Consider the following 18,096-nt stretch of genomic DNA (forward strand, 5'->3'; position numbering starts at 1 on the left):
AAAAAATCTGTCCTCCCTTCGCCAATCCGCTAACCTCGCCGCTCGATTAATAACCGGACCATAATAATCCATCCTATGTGTCACAGGATCCTGCAAACACACCGGGCGTCCCACTATGGATACCCATCCTGACCGAGATACCTTTCCAAAGCACATTCCCCTCCGAATCCACGATAACCTTCCCATCCTCGCATTCTAAGATCTCCTTTGGCCAGTTCTCCTGCAACAATTGATTCTGCACCGAAAGACAGAACCACACAGCAGCCATGATAGTCGGAAAACTGCACAAAAAAGCGTCTCCTTCTGTTTTGAATTCGTACCCACCACACTCCCTCAATCGTCTCCTCATCAAATCGTTGTGAATTTGAATGGCCGCTGGCATACCAGGGTTCAGTTCCCATAAAGGAGTCGAGTTTCGGATGTCAGTGAATACCAACGCGATATGACCTGTTGGTGGAGGGACTTCTGGTTCGGCTCGTCGTACACTCTTGTCCACCACCATATGGTTCGATTTGGGGATATACAAGGCCGGAGAGAAGGGTGAATCCGATTCAATCATCGATGGTGTCCGAACAAGCGGCCTTTCATGATAATCCTTCAGCCTTACCACCATCACCATAATATTGCCTGTCGATCCATAGCTTATCGCAAAATCTCTCAACTTCTGCGCAATCATCGACGGTTCACCTCTCCCACTAGCGATATCCACCGCCGTCTGATAACTCACAAAGTCCCACAAAGCCCTATTCCCCAAAACCAAATACTCATCCGTCTCCGAAATCTCGTATTCCACAATGTCAGGAGAAGCATTGACGACGGGTAAAAGTTGATAATAGCCAAACGACCTCGAAACGTCAACTTCATTATTCACCAATCCTTCAGGTGACACCCAACCTTCCGACTTCCTCATCCTCTTCAACTCATCCTCATCCCAAGGACAATGAATCCTCGTAACCAAAAACGGTTGACCCTTCCTCGAAATAACACCATGCGCCGAACCCACATTCGCCGCAAACAATCTGTTCCCCTCAATATAAACCACCAAACCCGAACAACCCGTCCTAGCAGTCCCAGAATCGACATTCACAGTCGGTAAACCACCAGCCACACTCGCCATAGACGCTTTTCTCTGAACCGGTGGAAACCACATATCATGTATCGTCTGATGCAACCCCAAAAACGATCTCCTCAAAACATCCACCGCAAAATGATTACTTTCTTGCAAATACGGATGATCCAATTGATTTTGAAAAAAGGGAATAAAATGATCGTGGAGGAATTTCGCATGCTTATTGGGTGAGACGCCTATTGGGAGTTTCGGCGGTTTGGCATTACCAAACATGGCGAACAAGGCGCGACTGGTACCATTGATGGGAGGAAATTCATGTACGAGGTCGAGCATTGTCATCGAGTCATCTATATTCAGACTGTCGGCGATTCCGTATCCAAGACCCCCAACGAGAGAAGACGTGGAACGAACTCGACGATCCTCATGTTCATCTGGAAGATCACTAGCGGTGACCGTAACGTCCATCAATCCCAGAATCCGTAACTTGGGCACACTCGAAAATCCAGAAAGAGGATTATGGAGTTCACGACTGCTCCTCGAAGATCCAAACGTATGTCGATTGTCACGTTTCACCTGGAACCGCTTGTTTCCCGATAAATTGAGATAATAAAGGTCCTCGTTATTGTTCCTACAAACCAAAAAAAAACCTCTTCAGAAAAAAAACAATTCAAAGACCAGGCGAACCGAGAACTCACCAATTCCAATCATATCCATAATTATTAATATTATACCTCAAACAATTATTGCTCACATCCATCACCTTCAACCTCTTCAACCTCCCCAACTCCGCCGGCAAACTCGTCAATTTATTCCCACTCAAAAACAACCTCCTCAACTCCCTCAAATTGCTAAATTCCTCATGACCAGGAATCATAGTCAAATCGTTCCCACAAATATGAAACTCCTCCAACCTATACATCTTTCGAAAGAACCCTTTGGGCAAATCGCTGATATCATTGTAGGAGAGGTTTAATGAGAGCAGGGAACGGAAAAATGAGATATTGCGTAGACTGTCGATTGACGAAATTTTGTTTTCGGATATAGAGAGATTTTCGAGGGAGAACATGAGTGGCGGATGGAGGATACTTGAAATGACGTGCGAAGCATCATAAATTTTTGGCGGGTCAGCTATACGACCTGTTTGATCCGGCATGGGGTATAAAGGAATTAATGGCGGTACAGGAAAAGTCGTTAGAAAGTTTGATGAAAGATTAAGTATACACAGCGAAGGGCATTGCCAGATTGCAACAGGAACTTCACGAAGGTTGTTGCTATGCGCATCCAAGGTAATCAATTTTGAAAGTTTTCCAATGGTATCCGGAAGTCGTTGTAATCGATTTTCATAACAGATGAGGGTTTCCAGGTGAACGAGTTCTTCGATAGAATCAGGTAGATAGGCAAGGGAATTGTGTTGAATTCGAAGAGTGACCAATGTCGGAAGGTTACGCAAAACCGCCCCATCCAATGTCGTTAAACTCGCATACGAAACGTCCAAGGTCGTAAGTTGAAGTGATGTCGAACCAAAAGGCGGTAACGAAACCATGACTTTCGTAATCTCGTTATTCGACAGGTCGATTTTCATGACATGTTTTCCCATGGAGAGGTCGAGTAGGTGAATGGCATTATGATCGGCGTTCAATGTCTCGAGCCGAGGCAAATTCATCACGATACCCAAATCCCCAATTTGATTTCTTCGACAATCAACATGCTCCAGATTGCGTAGTTTCCAAAAGCTATTAGGAATACTTTTGATGGAGTTGCCGACGAACAAAAACCGTTGCAAGCTCGTCATATCACCAACATTGGTTGGAAGGTCAGTGATGTAATTGAAGGAAACATCAAGCTCGGTGAGTGTCTTGATCTGTAACACAACATCCGGTATCGTCGGTAACCGATTACTCGAGATATTGAGATTCAGTAGATTTTCGAAATCAGCAAACTTCTGCGGTAGATCCTTGAGCAGGTTGTTATGCAACAGCAACCCCCTCAGCTCCGGTATAAGTTGCAAATTCGCATTCTCGAGTTCTTTGATCTTGATATGGTTCGACGAAAGGTCCAGTCTCTTCAACGCCTTAGCCGCAACCAAATTCGCAGGAATCTTCCGCATCGACATATTGGACAGCCGCAAGTCACATAACGACGTACAAGCCTCTACAAAATCCAAAGGTAAATCAATCATCGGATTTCGGGAAAGTTTCAATGAAATGATTTGATCAGCGTGTTGATGTAGGGCGACGGGGATAGTACGTAGACTTCGACCTGACAGATCGAGAGTTTCAAAATTGTGTAGTCGAAGTTCGCTTTCGGGGATTTGGTATGGGGCGTCGGCGGTGAGTGATCGACGACCGAGTCCCATGTCTGGATCTCGGAAGATGAATTTGAGAAGAAAGGCTAGACGATCGCCGCTGAGAAGAATCCGACCATCGTTCCATGAATATCCAGCTTCCGTCATTCGACGACAAATAAGATTGAGGGGTAATTCTCTGATATCCATGATGCGCTCTGTTCATGACAAACGTTACTCAACAGTGTGGGTAGAGATATTTTCAACTCACCCTTTCCACGTTCCATTAGAAACAACCGATTCAAACGCCTTTCATCTCCAACCATTCTTTTGAGCAGCGTTGGTATCAAATCATATACCGTCAAACTGATACCCATTGCAGTCTGAATGGGGGCACCATTCGGGCGGTAAATCTTCATAACAAGTTCATCTTTCCCTTCTCTGGTTTTGTCCCTTCTTGACGGTTTTATCGATCCGCCAATACGGAAACTCGGTGGATGAAGGCTGCTCTGAATGATACTGTTCGGACCGCTCTTTGCTCGCGTTTCGTCGTCGGTCGATACGTCGTCGTCGGGAGCGGTCATGTCGTCTTTCGTATCGTCTTTACCTACGACGATCCAACTCTGAGGTGTTACCCATTCGCCATCGTCTTTTCGTATAGTAGAAAAGGAGGGCCTGGCTTCTTTAGGATCAGGAGTTTGACCGTTGAGGAAGGGCATGGAGGCTGTCGGCGATATATGTGAGGGACCATAATTTATGGCGCCTGCCTGGGGGTCGGAGGAAGAGAAGGGGTTGTTGAAAGTGGGTGGATCCGTCAATGAGTTTTCAGGTGCGTGATTTGTAAGAGGAATCAGGTTTTCTGCAGAAACGATACCCTCCATGCGATCCAGGTTGGTGTCAAGAGGAAAGAGAGGATCATCTTTTGGTGGAACTGGTGGACCTTTGATGCGCCTCTTCTTGCTCTTTTTTTCTTTGTCTTTCTCCCTCGACTTTTCCCCGTCTTTGTCCCGGTCTTTATCCCTATCCCTATCCCTGTTCCTGTCCTTTTCTTTTTCTTTCTCTCTCTCCCTCTCCCTGTCTCGTTCTTGCTCTCTTTCTCTTTCTTTTTCCTTGCCCTTCCCTTTATCCTTTGAAGAGCTGGGGTGGTGTAGGGATGGAGGGGGTTGGACGAAGGGATGTGGAGGATCGACAGGAAGGTTGAATACATAATTGTCAGCAGGTTTGGGGGGTACGGGTGGTGGTGGACTATCTTCCTGAGAGGTATGGCGAAGATGCACCTTGCTCGCCTTGCGCTTGAGGATATTAAACATGGAGCTCTTCTTGCGGAGTTCAGTCTGCTGAGTGGTAGACGAGTTGACGGTAGAGGCGTCCCAGTCGTCATAGGAAGATCGATGCTTAGAGTCCGGACTGGGGAGATGTGCTGTCGAGTCCGAGGCACGGAAAGACCTGCTGGCGGAACTACTCTGGCGGAAGGAGAGGAAGGAGGTGAAGGAGGATTTGGAAAAGCCTTTGGAGGATGTGAACGAGTGCGACGGCGAGCGCTCATGGTCCGGCGCCGGCAGAAACGTCGTCGAGGCAGGAGATGGCTATACGCAAACAGCGTCAGTCATTGGAAAGAGCAGCAAAAGTCGACACACAGGCTCGTCCACGAGGAATGGTGCAATTGTTGGGTCAATGGGGTCCATCTGTGCGAGTTGCGGGTCGGCGAGAACATCCTCAATGACCTGTCCGCGGTCGTCGATGAGATCGTCTATCTGCAGCCTCACCTCGCTGCTGACGCCGACGGCGGCGATGGTCATGGCACAGAGCAGAGCACGGGAAGATGAGCCTGGCCAAATCAGGCAACTCCGGTATTCACAAATCCCACCGGCCTCTGATCCCACCCTAGCGTCAATAGGGCTGCCAGGGTCTGTGGGAGTCGGAGGAGCATATCTTCCGTTCATTTATCACGAATTAACCACAATTTATCAGTGCTAACGTTAATTATGTGCTGCGCATTGACAGTCTAACTCGATGCATCCTTATGTTATTTTCTAGTTTCTCACGAACAAATGTCACCTGATTACTCAACGTAATCACGTGGACCTTCGCGTTCCCAATCTCTCCCTCGCGCGCCAACAATGCTCAACGCACGGACCGTCCAGCTCGCCACAGATGCACCGTATTACCCCGCTAAAACCCCAGCGCGCAGTGCAAAAAACAGACGGGAAAATGCTTTCCAAGGTGCCATGACTGTTCAGAACGGGAAAGCGAAGAACGTCAACCTTCTGCGCACACCTTTCCAGCCCAAGTCTGCGCGTATGTGCTTCAACTCATACGTTTGCTCGGAGATACTGATTGTGCTGTAGAGCCTCACCGACTATTGAAAGATGTTCAATCTCTTACTGGGAAAGCACCTCCTATTCAGCTCGTCGTCACCCATCAGCCCAAACCTCTGGCTGATAAAACTCCTTTCGTCAATCGTGTGCTCGACAACTACAAAACTCCTGGCCCTCTTAATGAACCTCTCAAGCCTCTCAAACTCGATCCCACACTTGAAGTTCTACCACACGCCAATCCTTCTCCAGGTTCCGCAAGGGCTAGTTCTACACGCAAACACGCTAGGATACCCAAACCTCAAACTTATCATGATTTTCAAACTCCCGCAAATAAAGGAAATCATTGGGAGATTAGTGAGGATGATATCGTCGTCCCCGAGCAAATGGAGGAAACCGAGAAGGAAATTGAAGAAGAGCCTTTGGATTTTAACGACGAAATTGAATATATGGCGCCTAATACTGGAAGTATGTTGATAAATCTCTATTCAAAATCTTAAAACTCATAGTACGTTTGTTTATAGATCTAGAGTATCAACCCCCTTTCGATTTCGAACTCCCGAATTACAAGCTCTTAGGTCAAGATATTCTTCATAATTTCTACAGATACCCAGAACAACCAGCTCCTTCACCCCCTTCATTTGAATTCACATTCAATGATGAAGAGCTCTTGAAATGGGATGATCTGTCTCTTCCTCCCCTCTCGTCTTCCGACGAAGAAGGTAGACCTCCCGCTGCCCGTGGTCCTCATGATACTCGTCGCAATTCGCAACAGAATCAAGCGACACGTTTCAAGCAGCCACCTTCCTCTGCGGCTGCAAAGAAAGCCGCCACCAGTAATCGACCAGTTTCCGTTATGACTTTACGATCTAAAACTACGACACCTGCATCTACGCGTCCCAATCGCCCAGCTTCTTCTGCGTCGTTGATACCTCCTACAAGTTCCACTGTAGGTGCAACCAAACCGAAGACGCGAACTAGTGCTACGCCTGCCACTACAATTACTGCACCATCCGCGTCCTCGCGTACAGTCCGGAAACCCGCCACTACTCATGGTATCTCTACTAAGACTAAACCTGCACCAACTACTACGGCTTCGGCTACTACGAAAGTAACGACTTCAAACAAACGCAACCTACAATCTGCTAGCAGCATTCCACGGCAAAAGTCTACTGTCCGACCTGTACGACCTGCTAGCGCTAGCGGTGTTGGTAATACCACTACCGCTACTCGTCGCGCTACCGATATCGCTACGATTAAACGTCCAAATACGTCGACGTCTGTTACGAGACCTGTGAAACCTGAATCTTTGACGACGACGACGGGGACGGGGACGGCAAGACGTTCAAGTTCTACTTCTGTTCAAAATGGAGTGAAGTCGAGTCTGTCGGGTCTTAGAGCTGAGAAGAAATCTTCTACGACGTCATGTGCGGCTAGTACTTCCAAGACGATGACGAGAACAAAATCGACTTCGATATCGAGGAAAACATCAATGTCTGATACTACTATCAAGAAAGGTGCTAGTATCACTTCACCTCAAGTTCTTGATGTGGATGTCATATCTGTTGAACGTGCCGAGAATATTCCGATGGAATATAAAGGTCTTGATGGCGATGTTGGTGAAAGTAATGGTGACAGTGATGATGATGATGTTAATGATGATGATGACGATGAAACCATTCGATTCGTAGTTCCAATAAAGAAACCAGAAACACAAAACGACGCTAATAACACGACTCCGCTAGAAGAACCCACCAAACAACCTCCATCCTCTATCACATGTCAAGATGATCAAACCGTCTTCAAACATACAGAAGATTCAAATTTATCTACAGTTGAAGAAGTTACGGAAGTCAGTATATCTGTTGATGTCATTGAGAAATTGGAGGTTTTGAAGTTGGAATGATAATGATTTTTTGGTGGTTTGAGAGTTGGTAGATTTATCTACTATCTGGATTTGGTTTTTATCTTTTATTTGTTTTGTATATTTCTTTTCTGGGTTGGAGGATGGGATTATATCTGGTTTTCTGTGCACGAGGCCAGTTCCCAGTTCTTAATGAGGCTGGACTGGTACTCGAGCTGCCGATCAGTTTCATTTGTCCAAATTTTCGTCGAAGAAGAAGCAGAAATAAATTTATCCACAGTCGAATAAGTCATGGAACTTAGTATATCTATTGATATCATTGAGAAGACGCAGAGGTTAAAGTTGGAATGATATTGATTTTGGTGTTTCGGGGGTCGGTGAGTAGATTTTATATATATATCTATTTGGGTTTGATTTCGTTTTTGTTTCAAGACTTGTTTCGATTCTTGTTTTTTTTCTGTTTTTATTTCTTTTTTTCTTTGATAGGTATCATTATCAAAACTCGGACTTGAGTTTCTTAGTGAGGTTTTACACATATTAACGAGTATGACACTGGTCTCGATATGTCCAGCCTGGTTCGCGAGATTCCTTGTTGGACGAAGTTTGATGTGGTTATCGTCTCTTGCTATATCATAGTGCTGATACTGTAGATACTCTTAATTTAACAACAAAGGGATCCATCGTAACGTAAGTAACAACACGGGCGCTGGCACATGCCAGCCTAACTCGACGCTTAATACATTAATAGGAAACACAAAACAGATCTCACAATATCTCTCACGCGATTTCCGATATCAGAGAAGATTAACAGTGCCGATGGTGATAACGCGCCGAAGTCAAACTTCTTCAATGTGATTGGGGGCCAGTACTAGTTGGTATGAGTACATAGGAAATTCTGTAGCTGATTGCTATCTGGATTGAGTAGGAATTGACATGCGAATAAACCACTTTTGAAATCATTTTGCAGATCTTGTGGAACTTGTTGGTGCTGCACGTCTGGACTTGAGCGACTGGAATTAACCCCGCCACTATGTCTATTATCTAGTAAACAACAAAATTTAGCTACCGTGGTAATTCATTGCGTATAGTATCTGGTAAGCCTTCACAACTACAACGTTTACTCGGACTTCTATGCGAAGTCGGAAGGACTGATAAATGATTCTCCAGTATCAGATCGTGATTTACCCATCCATCCGGATTATCTTTCCCCGAGATCTTTTGATAAACAGACTGTTTCTAGTGGTGGCGTTGTCTTTAGCAGGAGAATTCAGTGTTCACATCTCGTATTCCACATGGTATGGTCCAAGTATAGTAAGGTATAGTAAAAGCGAAATATGCTTTATAGTTTACATGTACGCGACTAATCTCGATATACCCTAATCTAGGTTGAAGTCAAAGGTGATTTGATCGTTTTCACAAACTCTCCCTACGGGTATTTCCGCACGATTTATATTTTCATCAAATTTTACCCTCCGCATGGAATCCACGGGGTTTTCGATTAGGCGTACACATTTTGATTGAGCGTTTGAGCCGCGACTTCGCTAATGGTTTATGGTTCAACGTTCAACAATGGGATTCCGTCCCATCAATCAATGTTGTAGTGGAATTGTCAAGGGCCCTGCGTCTGAGATTCTCTAGACCTGCGATTGCCGAGCTCGGTACCCAGATGTGGATTTCTCGTGCCATCTGAACCTTTGAGTGCCTTCAATCTCGCTGATTAGCCACGTTCAATGCATATTTGAGTGGATCGTGACAGTGCATCAGGAGTCCAAAAAATGTCTTCAATGGATTATTGACTATACAGCGGACGGTCACGGTGGACGGTGGAGAGCCTGGAGCTTAGCCTGCGGTATGAGTTAGTATAGTTCCGTTATGATACTACTTTGCAGTCTGAGCGTTTCAAAGACAATGAACAGTCCGTCGGAAGAATCGGCAACGCAGGAGGGCGCAGGAGTCGAATCTGAGTCGAATATCGGAACGAATCTGATAATCCAGTGATGGATCGTATTTGGCCCATGATCGGTGTCCGGTGATGTCGATCAGGTAAGGGCCATTAATTATCTCCACCCCGATAAGTAGAGCCTGGGTTCCCACCCGCTCCCACTACTGCCTCCGTTGTGTAGGGCAGGTTTATTAATTAAATTCAATACTGATGGTTTTCCTTTGCTCAGCTTTTGAGTCATGGGCAGCTATGATGGCCAAGTTATTTTCCATAAATCTTGACCGCTGATCTCTGAATGATGATCTGCTAGTGCTGATTTGGGTTTCGAGGTTCAAAATGAACTTTATATCCAATCATACAGGGATCAACAATATCAACGCAGCTGAAGTTGCGTTTGCATCTGGTTTGCATCTCTGTTGCATCTGCTGCGGCAGCCGAGCCCGTGATAACCCCGTAAGCTGTGGGAATCCTTACATTCTTAGATCCGCCGACTTAGTTACCAGAGATTTCGACTCAGGGTTAATTTCCAGTAGTCTTTGAAAATGTATGCGAGAACCTACTACAAACCTACTATGTACACTTGATAGGACTCCCATACATAATACTATTTCTTGTGCAAATTCAGAGCTACCGACGGAGTTTCATGATAGAAGACATTTCTAAATCGCAGATCAGCTTTCCTCTCGCCATCTTAAGGCACTGTACATACAACTGACAACCAATCAAAATGGATTCGACAGAGGCACGTGACATAGCCATTCAAACGTGATGAACAGATGCGTGCAGGATACGTCGATGCTGGTGAGGTTTATACTGGTTTATAGGACAAGTGTAAGTGTATTACCATCACCAGAAAAAGTCGCATACAATTTTGACGGTCCTCGTTATGGCAGGGGTACGGTATGTTGTTCTATGTACGGATCAGGCACGGACATAGATTTATTCGAGATATTTGCATTGCTGAATATTTATTAATCAGGGGAGATGATTGTATCAATCATTCTCGGAGTCTTCCCGTTGATTGGCAACGTTCCCACTGCCCAGCCCAATGTTGGTTGCCTTGGGTCGTATAGCCATAACTTCTCAAAACGAAACACGGGCGGTGCGGGTGATCTCGGTATCAACAACTTCCTGAGGCGCTACTAAACAGTCACTCAGGTAAGAATATTATACAATCTAAGTTTATCATTTCAATGCGTAAAAAATTTGAACCCACGGCATGTCATCTTTGGGTTCTTTGATTTTAATAGACACTGGTTGCTGATTGCTGACCGACGTTCAAACCTTGCCATCTCCCCCTGACTTAACAGTCTTGATCAGCTACCCCCATGACGAGACGGGCTAGCATCAACAGCTTTACTGCCCCGATGACCGCTGCACCTCCCAAAGACAACGCAGATGCCAGAAATCGTCTGATTGATGAGGATATCAAGGTGAAGTCTCGAGTCGAACATATTCACAACGGCAGTCACTCAATGTTTCCCAACTCACAGAAAGAGAATGCTCAGCGAAGGGAAGAGAGGAAGAGGGAAGTTAGAGGTGCGCCGCTCGCCTGGGTTCATCGCAATTAAGGCCTGACAACAGCCAACCCAGTCATGCTACTCGGGCAAGCTGAATCCGGTGCGTTGCTTGTTCCACTATTCCTCCCGCGCTCATAAGTCGAAACCCAACAGGTAAATCGACTCTTCAGAAACAATTTCAAATTTACTATGCCTTTAAATCTCTTGAACGAGAACGGCCCTGTTGGAAACCAGTAGTTTTCTTCAACATCATCAAGGCACTCCGAGTCATTTTCAATGAATTGGAGTATCGGTTCTCAGAGTACGGTAACCAAAGTCTTGAGGCGCCCCTAGCGGTTCAAAACCAGCTCTCGGAACTTCGCACGAAACTACTTCCGCTCATTTCTATGGAAGACTCACTCGCCTCACAGTTGAACGGCGGTGTAACAATCGGTTCGGGTGGTCAGACGGGGGCATTTGTGCGCTCAGGTTGGCAAACGCTGGTGGGCGGCACATCAGAGAGCGATGTGCAAGTTGCCGAAGCCGTCGCACGAACAGTTGAGGTTTCGACTCTTACCGCCAAAACGCTGGCGAGCTCTCTCAGTGATATCCAAACGCTGTGGCGTCACCCTACCGTAAAGCTTCTATTCCAAGACCGGAAAGTCAGATTGGAGGAATCGGCTCCATTGTGAGTGAAAAATGGCTGTTATTACCAGAGTGTATGACTGATGTGACCCTTTTCATCTATGTGTTGATGTAATTAGCTTCCTGGATGAAATAGATAGGATATCTGAGCCAGATTATGTGCCTACCACAGGTCAGCTACAGCTCTTTTTACTCCATGGTGCTTCGTCCTTGAACATAGTAACTTTTAGACGATATCTTAAACGTCCGCTTGCAAACTCTCGGTATCATGGAACATTCTTTCCCTGTAACTATGGGAGGTCTATCATATAATTGGAAACTTTATGACGTCGGAGGCGCGGTGAGTTTCCTTTCGGTATCTCGGCTCAGTTATCGTCGCCACCCTTCAATATTTGGCATTTCTCCGCCATCGGCTTCGTTGATTGGGTGATAATGCGGATTGGGCAAAAAATAACTTGTTCCAGGCCCTGTCCGACTATCATTCTCTGTATTTCTGTGTTTGGTGCACTTAATAATGACATATTCTTTCACAGCGGGGTCAAGTGGGTGCAGATTACCTTTCCATGTGACTAGCGCCAACTTCATTTTCCTATCTGTTTATTCGTTTATCAGAGACAAGCTTGGATACCCTATTTTGATGACGGTGAGAAATTTATTGATCTTCTTTCTTCCACTGCGGTCCTTCAATGAACCGCATGTCCAAATGCTAATAAGTACAAATGTTTCAATGATGCTCATGATTTATTTTTGCTATTTTACAGCGACGGCGATCATATTTCTTGGTGAGTGAAAGTTCCTTCCCCCCAAAATACAATCGACTGACAAGTGTATCAGCACCTTTAAGTGCTTACGATGAGGTGAGAATCCCGCAACTACCACTCCAGTGACGGTTCTAGCACTCGTCTATCGTTATTGTTTCTTGATCGATTTCATGCTCTTCGTCTGCGTGCTTACTTTATTCGAAGTATCTCGAAGAGGATTCGAAAGTCAACCGAATAGAAGATTCCCTTCAACTTTTCAGTGCGATATGTTCCAGCAAATTGCTTAAAGACGCTGATTTGGTGCTCTTGCTCAACAAGGTGCGAAAAACATCGACGTAATAGCTGCTTTCCAGAGAGTCAACACTGCTCACGGACCATCTGAATAGGCCGATCTTCTAAAGAAAAAGCTAGCTGCGGGAATTCGTATTCGCCAATTGTACGCCTCTCAATTATTCATATTCAAGTATACCCGATTTATTTTTCTTTGAACAGTATAACGAGTTATGGGGATCGAGCAAATAATTTCGAAGCCGCTTCAAATTACTTCAAGTCACATTTTCAGCAAGTACACAGGAAGAAAGATCCATGGAAACGCTCACTTTGGCTGGTATGTATCGTTCTCTCCAATCGTGCAATTAATCTTACTTCCTGCGATAAAGCATTATACGACTATGCTTGTAAGTTAAATCAATATCAACTCATTCGTGTATGTAATCTTACCTTGTGTTCACATAGGACGTCAAAGCGACGCAGAAAATTATTTCAAATGGTGCGTGGGTTGAATTACCAATGAGAATCTTTTACTCACTGCCTGTGCTTTCCGTGATATCGTTCAGTCGGCGAGGCCATCATTCGCAAACATATCGCAGAAATCGGCTTAACCTAGCCCAACAATGTGGCGCGGTTGTTACGTGGCTAGTGCTCTGTTTGATATTGAGGGACGCATTGTGTCGTTCAGGGAAGGGATGTCTGTTGTATTCTGGTTGTATTTATGAATTCGCTCAAATTTTCCTTTGAATTGTCATTCAATTGTGGCAGAGTTATCATCAGCTACGTACATGTAAGGGTTATACCCTGTTATATCCGGCCTCGTTGCTTTTACTATTTATGTTGTACTCCTCAGAAAAAGTATTAAGGTGACAGTGACCTAAGTATATGCGTTCTAGTTGTTCCTACATTTTTATCATGGTATTGAGAGTTGATTCTTATGCGTCCAGATTATATCATCCTATTCATCATCTTTGAACACTGCGTCAATCCAGCCTTTCTATCTGTTTTGCGACACAAAAACCAAAGGCGCTCAAGACTCAAGTTGATACTGACATGCTATGTCGAACCACTTCAGAGTGACGTATATGATTTGCCGCAGATTGCCGCAAGGACCGTAGACATCTCTCGCTTAGATGACCAGTCCACCAATGCAATAATATTTTACATTTACCTGGCGGAACATCCATTGAAAGAAGACCAAAGGCCTGTCAAAAGCAGATAGCTGGGAAATACAAAATAAAAGAAGCAAACAGAAAAATACATAAACCTGTAAAACAAAAGTGGACAAATCGACTTTATACTACTTACTGGCACATATAAAAACATTACAAAAATAATCACAACTACTTAGATTGTCCAGGCCGCGTCCGTAAATCTGTTCCTAAAGATGATGCTGTCCTTTCACGATGAGAATTAAGAGGTTCCGGAAGTTGTTGTACAGCTTCCAAGATCGTTTGTACTCCTGAACTATCTGTCTCCCACGTTCCACCGTTGCTCAATTGTGTCCTGTCTCTTTCAACATACCCGGCCAATGATCCACTTCCGGTTACTCCGCGGGAGTTGGCTCTATCACGGTGCTGATCATCGACGTCGTCATCGCGAGCTTCACCTCCCCCATTACTGTTAGCGGAGGAATTGCCGTTCACATTCCCAAACTCAACTAGTCCCGACGATCGTGGAGTAAGAGGTAAGGCGCCAGAACGAAGTCCAATTGTATATCCCGCAGCGCGGACACTATCAGGGAACAATCGAAGTGGATCGTTCCTTGGTGGACTTAAAATATCCTCTCTGGACCTGTTTTGCGGATTGATGCTCATATCACTCCCGAGTCGGACGTGGCCGAGACCAGGAGAAGTGGAGCGACTTGCTGAGCTGGCAGATGAGAAGTTGTGATTGCCGAAGCCGTGGTGACTGTTGCCCGAGGCTTCAAGTCCGACTGAGTTAACGTAGGTGGTGGACGAAAAAGGTTGTCGATTACTGGAAGTTGGTAGTGGAGGATGACTGATAGGTGATATGTTGCTGGCCCCTCCATGGCCTTGAGTGCTAGCATCCCATCCGGAACTACCACTGAGACTCCCGCGTCCAGCGTAAATAGCGAAGCCCGAACGCCTTTTGAAGTCTTTCTCCAGCATACTTAATGTGGGGGACTCCGGTTGAAACCCGAGATCATTCCCCGGTCTATGACTCTCACCACTACCACCTAGACCTTCAACACTACTGATAACAGTAGCGAAGCTTTCCGTTGAGGGATTTGTCCAATGTCGGGGCCCCGCACCTGGTCTTCCTATTGTTCTCACGTCCTGAGGAGTGGCAATGTATACCCCGCTCATCCCACTGTCTATCTGCATAGGTGGTTGGTCGATCAACAAGGATGTTCGATCCATTTCATCATCAGCCGACCAACCTCGTTGCGGTTGACCTTCCGGTTCACCGGGCAAACGAGGGAGTGATACGCTTGAAGTCTGAGCATGCCGTTGGGGTACATTAACCACATCCACCCCAGCAGGACGATTGGGTCGAGGGGTTTGGGAATGCGGAATTCCTTCATAAGGATTAAACTCGTCTTGGGGCTGAGGAAGGTATGCACTTGGAGTTACGCTTCTTTCAACTATGTTTGCAGCCCGGGAGATAGAAGCTTGACCATGATGATGAGACACATTGGAGGGCGGGCGAGACAGTGCAGAATGCGATGCAAGAAGTTCAGGTTGAGACTGTGGATGGGGGCGAGAACCAGATCCTGAACGACTAGGGTTGACCGTAGTGTCCCGACTCTGATTAAGTATCATAGTCAGATAAGCCCCTGCGTTATGACCATTGTCGAAGGATGGCTTGGGATGTGAATGGGACTCAAGGCTCGCAGTAGCATACGATAGTGCGTTTGTTCCGGATGAAACTGACGGATCCCGTTGATATTGAGCAGTACCTGCAGATGGGAAAAGGAAATTTGAGTTTTTATCTTCTGTATCAGCTCTGATGCCAGCGTTACCTTCGCCATTGAGATTACTTTTGGACACATTTCGACCAACGAATTCGGTTGAGATCCGGAGATGAGGGGATGGGGATCCTCGTGGTGTATATCTCTCCATGGTTGGGGGTAACGGAGGCCTTTCTTGAGGATGTGGGGGAAGGAGAGGTGGCGCTCCCGGGGACTAGAAAAGACAAGCAATTACTCAAAACTCAAAAAAGGACCAAGCGAGGATGGCGTGAACCGCACGTACAATAGGAATGGCTCTTGGTGAATGGAGATTCAACGTTGGAGAAGGGGGCTCGACCTGGACGTTTGGATGGGCAGATTCAGGGGTCGTCAGAATACCCTCTATTCCATGACCCCTCGCATAGGCTTCGGAAAAGGAGTTCTTCGCGTTCGGCCTCGGATGTGAGCTATGTTGTCCCGTACTACCAGACTCCAGAGTAAAGTCCCGGTCGCCTATGAGAATAACACTTCCCTCAACAGCCTCCCTATCCATCGCTGTAATTGCAGCCCTGACCCTATGGCCATGCCCAGCAGTGCTTGTATCTCCAGCATGACCCATCATTTGCTCGGGCTCTTCATCTTCTTCCTTGATCGTCCGGTAGGTGCCACCACCACCATGTCTCCTCGATGTTGTGATGCTACTGAGAGTATTGCTCCTCGTCTGATCTCCATCGATCCGGTATCGACTTCCACGACGAACATTAATTACAGGGTGCGGATGAATGCCCCATGGCATCAGTTCCCTCACGCGATTTCGGACGTTCTTCATGGTAGAGGTAAAAGGAACCCGGTGCTCGACACCCTGATTGAGATGTGATGCCTGGCGAATGTCGGTGTCCGGAGACCAATATGAAGTTGCTTCGATGGGAGAATCGACAAGGTGACGGCGGTTAGGTACCATGTTGAAGGATCCACTGTCGCTGGTAGATCGTTCGCGTCCATGGCCGTCAATGAGAAACGTGTCGTTGCGTCCTGGGTGTTTGACACTCCGCGAGCGAGGTATGAGTAATTTCCGAATATAAGCAAAGAAAGAGTGGTCATGTCGAGATTTGGCCTTCCCGCGTTGACGGCGGTACCAGAAAAGATACATAAGACCGAGAAGGGCGAGAGTGGAGATGACTGCTATAATAGGGGTGATGATTTGGATAGTCGACCACCGTTGCAGGCGGTCGGCGACTTGTTTGACGCTATGAGATAAGATAGAGACAAGAAGACGACTTTCCCGCACCTCTTAGGACCCTTGCACTATCGAACGTCAAACCATTAGGCGTAACGAAAGCCCAGTCGGGTATATCTTGATCTTGATCGTCAACCCACGACGTACTTTGGCTGACAGGAAAGCCGCTTCCTTCGCAATCCTCTATCCATCGAGTATAATTAAGGTTGGGAATCGCACTCGAGCTCCCATTTGACAACAGGCATCCGCACAGTATGTTGAAATAAGGTATCGTACTGTAACACATGAAAATTTTGAAGCACCAAAATGAATGAAGCTCTTACCATTTGCATGGGGAGGGTGTAAGGTCGCCCAGCGCTACAATCGGTAGGCCCAAAAACAATCAATTCGGTGACCAAGCAAGGCTGACTGGATGATCGACTCACCGCGCCTGGTACTCTCGTCAGCACTCTCATCCTCGCCATCTGCGTCTTTTTTACATTCAGGACTCGCTAACCATCCCTCCAGCGAACAAGCATCACGACCTTGGTCATTCTTCAACTAAAATCCTGTTGTGTTAGCAACGGCATGCTCCACGCTTATAGGCTATGTCAACCGACACTCACAATGCTCTTCCAATCTCCAGGCTACAAATCATGGTATCGGATTCAAGGAGCGTCATAAAGGAGTTATATCGTCAGTCACAGCGTTGAGATTGGTCAGAGCGCTCAGCTCACCGACAACTTCAGATCGAAAACCGGCGTATGTGTTGCGTGGACATTCGTCGGTGATGCGAGCAAGGAGAATAAAAGTACAAAGAAAAGAGTGGCGAAACTGGGAGTGTTCCTTGTTTGCGATGATGATTTCATCGCATGGTAGAAGAAAATGGATAAGATGCAAGGATGACGGAAAATGCGCCCACGAATCGTAGCGACAACTTGAATAGGGCCGAAGTGATAAGCGACCAAATCGTATAGAAAGGCCCTGCAGACAACTTGCAGAGCCACAGACGCTCTGTCACCGCCCATTCACACGTCCACTGTCGTGCCTATGAACCTGACTCGTCTTACCGAATGTCAACCGAATCGCCCGCACTGCAGCTTCATTTTCATCACGCTAAAAATATCCGATCACAACGCCCAGGAAGTTAAGAAGTCATCGAAAGTGCCAGAGAGGGAACATCTTCGCGCTGTCCGCGCTCTGTGAGAAAAATTCGGTAATCTACGGCAGCGCAGACACAAAAGTCTCCTGCTCGCTAGGGTGAGGCATAATGCATAACCCAGCATAACCCTTGCCAGATCCGTGTCATTGGCGTCG

At 46.3% G+C, this 18,096-nt stretch overlaps 6 protein-coding genes across 6 annotated transcripts; 3 read left to right on the plus strand and 3 right to left on the minus strand.

Annotated features, from left to right (window-relative positions):
* Positions 1 to 73: 73 nt before the first annotated feature.
* Positions 74 to 5,152, minus strand: AGABI2DRAFT_123082 (hypothetical protein; the record flags this gene model as incomplete). Its single annotated transcript, XM_006457149.1, has 4 exons — positions 74 to 1,697; positions 1,765 to 3,571; positions 3,625 to 4,939; positions 4,991 to 5,152. The coding sequence occupies 4 exons, from the start codon at positions 5,150 to 5,152 to the stop codon at positions 74 to 76; spliced, it is 4,908 nt and encodes a 1,635-aa protein (XP_006457212.1).
* Positions 5,153 to 5,473: 321 nt separating this feature from the next.
* Positions 5,474 to 7,811, plus strand: AGABI2DRAFT_181523 (hypothetical protein; the record flags this gene model as incomplete). Its single annotated transcript, XM_006457150.1, has 3 exons — positions 5,474 to 5,651; positions 5,702 to 6,136; positions 6,193 to 7,811. The coding sequence occupies 3 exons, from the start codon at positions 5,474 to 5,476 to the stop codon at positions 7,572 to 7,574; spliced, it is 1,995 nt and encodes a 664-aa protein (XP_006457213.1). The 3' UTR covers positions 7,575 to 7,811.
* A 2,991-nt stretch (positions 7,812 to 10,802) lies between these two features.
* AGABI2DRAFT_188871 (hypothetical protein) lies at positions 10,803 to 13,553 on the plus strand (the record flags this gene model as incomplete). Its single annotated transcript, XM_006457151.1, has 13 exons — positions 10,803 to 10,951; positions 11,134 to 11,661; positions 11,738 to 11,790; positions 11,849 to 11,958; positions 12,231 to 12,261; positions 12,380 to 12,400; positions 12,453 to 12,475; positions 12,584 to 12,697; positions 12,766 to 12,815; positions 12,872 to 12,986; positions 13,039 to 13,056; positions 13,115 to 13,148; positions 13,216 to 13,553. The coding sequence occupies 13 exons, from the start codon at positions 10,803 to 10,805 to the stop codon at positions 13,263 to 13,265; spliced, it is 1,296 nt and encodes a 431-aa protein (XP_006457214.1). The 3' UTR covers positions 13,266 to 13,553.
* Positions 13,554 to 14,597: 1,044 nt separating this feature from the next.
* On the minus strand, positions 14,598 to 14,787 carry AGABI2DRAFT_196032 (hypothetical protein; the record flags this gene model as incomplete). Its single annotated transcript, XM_006457152.1, has 1 exon — positions 14,598 to 14,787. A coding segment is annotated over exon 1 (183 nt), but the record flags the coding sequence as incomplete, so codon positions are not given.
* A 1,470-nt stretch (positions 14,788 to 16,257) lies between these two features.
* Positions 16,258 to 16,578, minus strand: AGABI2DRAFT_196033 (hypothetical protein; the record flags this gene model as incomplete). Its single annotated transcript, XM_006457153.1, has 1 exon — positions 16,258 to 16,578. A coding segment is annotated over exon 1 (267 nt), but the record flags the coding sequence as incomplete, so codon positions are not given.
* A 701-nt stretch (positions 16,579 to 17,279) lies between these two features.
* Positions 17,280 to 17,875, plus strand: AGABI2DRAFT_139685 (hypothetical protein). Its single transcript, XM_006457154.1, has 3 exons — positions 17,280 to 17,340; positions 17,406 to 17,426; positions 17,517 to 17,875. The coding sequence occupies exons 2-3, from the start codon at positions 17,407 to 17,409 to the stop codon at positions 17,656 to 17,658; spliced, it is 162 nt and encodes a 53-aa protein (XP_006457217.1). The 5' UTR covers positions 17,280 to 17,340; position 17,406; the 3' UTR covers positions 17,659 to 17,875.
* Positions 17,876 to 18,096: the final 221 nt, after the last annotated feature.

This window comes from Agaricus bisporus, assembly GCF_000300575.1.
Source record: "Agaricus bisporus var. bisporus H97 unplaced genomic scaffold AGABI2scaffold_16, whole genome shotgun sequence".
NCBI classification, from domain to species: Eukaryota; Fungi; Basidiomycota; class Agaricomycetes; order Agaricales; family Agaricaceae; genus Agaricus; species Agaricus bisporus.

What these genes read in the sequence shown, in the direction of transcription:
- AGABI2DRAFT_139685 (XM_006457154.1), top strand. Translation starts at nt 17,407, where the DNA reads ATGCTCTTCCAATCTCCAGG. An exon ending in ATGCTCTTCCAATCTCCAGG is followed by an intron (nt 17,427 to 17,516) that starts CTACAAATCATG and finishes CGCTCAGCTCAC; the next exon opens with CGACAACTTCAGATCGAAAA.